This window comes from Trachymyrmex cornetzi, unplaced genomic scaffold (assembly GCF_001594075.2).
Source record: "Trachymyrmex cornetzi isolate Tcor2-1 unplaced genomic scaffold, Tcor1.1 scaffold226, whole genome shotgun sequence".
NCBI lineage: Eukaryota > Metazoa > Arthropoda > Insecta > Hymenoptera > Formicidae > Trachymyrmex > Trachymyrmex cornetzi.
Window position 1 is genome coordinate 113,684 of NW_017296912.1, and position 4,440 is coordinate 118,123.

At 29.9% G+C, this 4,440-nt stretch overlaps 1 protein-coding gene across 1 annotated transcript in view; it reads right to left on the reverse strand.

Annotated features, from left to right (window-relative positions):
* Positions 1-1,741: 1,741 nt before the first annotated feature.
* Positions 1,742-4,440, reverse strand: part of LOC108760529 (uncharacterized) — a 14,645-nt gene continuing 11,946 nt past the window's right edge. Inside the window, exons 14-15 of the mRNA XM_018506541.1 lie at positions 3,146-3,298; positions 1,742-2,571 (exon numbers count right to left, since the gene is read on the reverse strand). Coding sequence (XP_018362043.1) covers positions 2,511-2,571; positions 3,146-3,298 — 214 coding nt within the window. The 3' untranslated portion in view covers positions 1,742-2,510. The remainder of the gene's footprint in view (positions 2,572-3,145; positions 3,299-4,440) is intronic.

Sequence of the window (4,440 nt, forward strand, 5' to 3'; positions counted from 1 at the left end):
TGAATGCACATCATAAAAAAATTATTTAACTCAATTTTATTGTGTTCTTAATAATAGAAAATATTTCTTCTTCTTCCTCGTTAATAACTTCCGCGGCAAATGCGATAAATACTAAATATAAGAGTAAATTGTTAATACAACACATTTACTATTAGAAGAACATTAGGATCACTTTTTTTATTTATTTCTATCAAAATTCAAAGATTTTCGGCTTATGATTAGTTTCCATAAAACTGAAAAATCACTCATTTTCACTCTGCAAAAAAATATCATTTTCAGAACAAATCGCAAAAATGCTTATAGCTTCTTAAAATTCAACTTATTAGCTGTTGATTCATCACTAATAAAATCTTTTTTTATTTATTTTTAACAAAAAGATAAAGTTTTGAAAAAAATTCAATGTTTTCACGTTTTTTTCCCATCTCTTCTTACTTATTGCAAAATATCTTTTATGCTACGACATTTTAGACTTTCTAACTCAAAAATTCTTTTTTTTCAGTCTTCAAACGATAGATTAAAAAATCTGAGATACAAGCAAAAGAAAACGCTGGGTTACAAATACCCGGATGTGTGTAGATACGGACCGCCAGAGTTATGTGTACTGAGGGTTAAAATATAAGAAATTGATGTAAATTGATATTGGATGTTCCTCGTGTTGTTACAAAGTTTCTAATATTATCAGTTGAAGTTGAACTGAAAGCATCATAAGCGCTTACTTATACATGTATTCATTTAAGTAATTTGAATCTGCAATATATAATTCGAGTTTGTCTACATTGACGTACATTCGATAGAATTTTCATTAAGATGACTTGCTCTTCATCATCGTGAATGCGGTAATCAATATAAGACAGTCTCATCGTTTTTTCCGACGTGTAAATTGCATAAACACGCGTATTTATATTAAGGCAAAAATATACAGGTACACAGTTGGTAAATATTTGTGCTAAATGTGAGAGAAAATTAAACAAATTTAACATAGCTAGATATAATAATCTGGATGTATTTTTTACCATTACTTTCCGTTATCGTTATTGTAATTAACATTACTCTCATGGTTATTACTATCATAAAGACTGTTATCGTGATTAGTATATTTATCATTAATATCATTATTTTATTAGTTATTTCATGCAATCATCGGCAAATTATACACACCACATACCCGCACGCTACGTGACGCTCTTCTTGTAATAAACAGTAAAGTTTCAATTCATACGTTAAACGTTAAATTGTTTACAGACTATACTTCCATATACACAAATGTATACATATTTCCATTATAAATCGTATGATTTTTACACTTGTTGCTCATATGTAATTGTACATTGCTCTTTTACAGTGTGTGTGTATAATTTGGACGAAATTAGACGCTGGTCGATGCTCAATGATGAAGCGCGAGCTTTTAACGTTACTATTAACGTCATTATTGGAAGCTAGGTAGGTATAACTGTACAGAGAGTGTACGAGCGAATATGTTTCGTAAGTTTTATGCGTATTATACGAAAGCATATTTTTCAAATTTTGATTTCAAGGTCGGCTTCATTACTATCATGTAGCGTAGAAGACGTGACGATCAATGTAAAAGATCGATTGATTAAAGCGCAGTAGAAATGATATATAATTTATTCTGCAAAATTTGATCCTTTGATACTCTAAACATATAATGAAAGGATTTTAACGTTTGCAAAATAAATTCTTATCTTAATGTTTGTAATTCATTTACTTTTTACAAAGCAATGGTTCATAATTTATGGAACATAATTTGTACCTAAAATTAAATTTAACAAATTTTCGCATTATAATAACAGATCTAATTCCATTTACGTTATGAATGCAAACGAATCATCTTCTGTATTTGTCAAATATTAAAGAATACGTAACTTGAATTATGCTACTTTACAGCAAAGAATTTGGACAAGGTATATCTTATAGATTTTGAAATAAAAAACCTGAAAACGCGTGCAGTGTTGCAAACCAAATTTCTCCAGCACATCGGCTTTCTAAAATAATTAATTGACATTTAATGAGTAGATGTGCCATTTTCGAAAATGACTTTTTCATGATATTTAACATCATTTTGCAAAAAAAAAGTTAAGAAAACTCTGTATTTGAGTTCTACATAACATGCGGCTAATAAAGTATTGAAATTTAAAGAAATACACTTTTATTAAAAAAATGTTAAATGTCGCAAAAAAGCCATTTTTGATACATTATATTTCGATTATTTTGGAAGCCTGTGACGTGCTGATGAAATTTAGCTTATGTGTGGCATCGTTTTCGATGTATCCAAAAATCTATAAGAAACACCTTGTCTGATCAAAATAATTTAAGAAAATATATTTTTTTGTAAACTATAGTGTTATCTTTTCGTCTCGAATATGAAAGAACTAAAACGTGACAGGCATGAAACTTTTAGAAATGGATTACAATCATCGTTGTGTTGTCTTAAGTTAAAAAATAAGTCGCATGTTCGAAATTTAACGTATCGCATATATAACGCGACATCGTTATCGTGAACATAGAAGCATAGAAGGCTTTCGTTCGAGTGGCTGAACCTTGATGCACATCCTAAAAATCATAAATATTAGTGGATAAGATTGTTCTCTGAATTCTGGATCAAATAAGAAAAATAGAGATAATAATTACACGTATAATACATATGTATATTATGCATTCAGTCGTGCTTTACTGACAATAACGTTTTCAAAAGGTACTTTTCGATTAATCTCGGTGATATACATATATGTATAACCAGAACGAAAAACTCGGTTAAAGAATAAGAGCAAGCAGAATTAATGCATTTTCACAAGCAGATTATCAAAGACATCAGACGTCGATCAATCTATTGGGGACAGGCACTTCCTCATGCGCGATACCATTTATAGCAAATTCACTCATTTCTAAATTTTCAAAGTCTTACCTATCCTATTCGCTCAGTACTGGCAGTAAGGACCTTACGCGAAAAAAGTTGTATTAGGACATGGTATCGTAAATTTATTATTAAAATAAATAAAACATAATTATAACAATGTTTGAAAATTTTTAACTGTAATTACAACGAGACTCTACATTTGCATTAAAACTTGGGAATATTCAACTTAATATTTAAAATGATGATGATATTAAGATTTAGGATACTCACAACTCGATGCTTTGGATAGTGGATGTAGGACATGTCATATCGACTTTCACATGACAATGTTTGTGACACTTCATCTGACAATCCCTACATTCGTAACCCTGCTTACCGAGCCTTCGTGCAAGAGTTCTTTTACATACTTCGCAAATTGTTCCTCTAAAAACAAAGTGAACATTTACTTTATTACAATTATAAAATTTTAATTATATTTTTCATATGTTGATCAATTTAATGGCATAATCACACTATTGCCGACAAACGTATTATATCCCAGCAATTTATTTGCGATACATATACATATATATACTTTTATAAAAATTTTTCACCATTTTAGCTCGTTTTTAGCCCGCGCGAACGGTTAATTTGAGTGGTGAAAACGTGCATTTTACTCAGTGAGTTTGACTCCGTTTTTAGATCGCAAACAGGAACTTTTCTGTAAAAATGAGTGGTTAAAACGGATTGCACTCATGCAGGACACGAATATATCTGAGGGGTAAAAACGTATACATTACGAGTATTTTTGAGTGGTAAAAATGTAAATTTGAGTGAAAAAATTTATACCATTGCAAAATACTCATTTAGCAATCATCGCTCACATTGCACGTGTGTGTTCACCACTCGAAATTACTCGTCGTAAGGCATAACCGATAGCACGAGAAAATCAGCTCCGCTCCTGTCGAGATTCGAACCGAAGCCTGGTCTCCAAGTCTACTCTACGAGGCTGCCACTTTTCCACTGAGCCACACTCCTATATCGATATTCGCTTACTTATGTACCTCTTATATGAAAGATTATAATTATTATATAGTACACTATTAGAAATGTAATTACGAGCTTCCTTTACATGTAAATGAAGCTTGTGGTTATGAACGAAATTAAAAGTAATGAATGATTTAACTGAAAATTAAGTTACAGTAGTTACTTAAATGTAATGAACATGTACATTAAATTTATGAAATTTAATGTACTTTTAATAAAATTTTATAAAAAGTACATTAAATTTCATAAATTTTCATGAAAAATACATTAAATTTCATGTATATTAACGCAAATATACTTTTCAGTTATAAATACATTAAATTTAATGTAATGTCATGAAATTTAGTTCAAATAGTGTAACTTAAAAGTATATTAAATTTCATGCCATTTTTAACAGTGTAATATAAGGATGTGATAGCAAAGTATGCATGTTTGTTACAGATCAATTTATTTATAGCAGCACGAAGTTAGTTGTCATAGTTATCGGATATGTTAGTGTAAAAGAAAATTGTCTCTACCACAGCTAAACATGGTTTGTT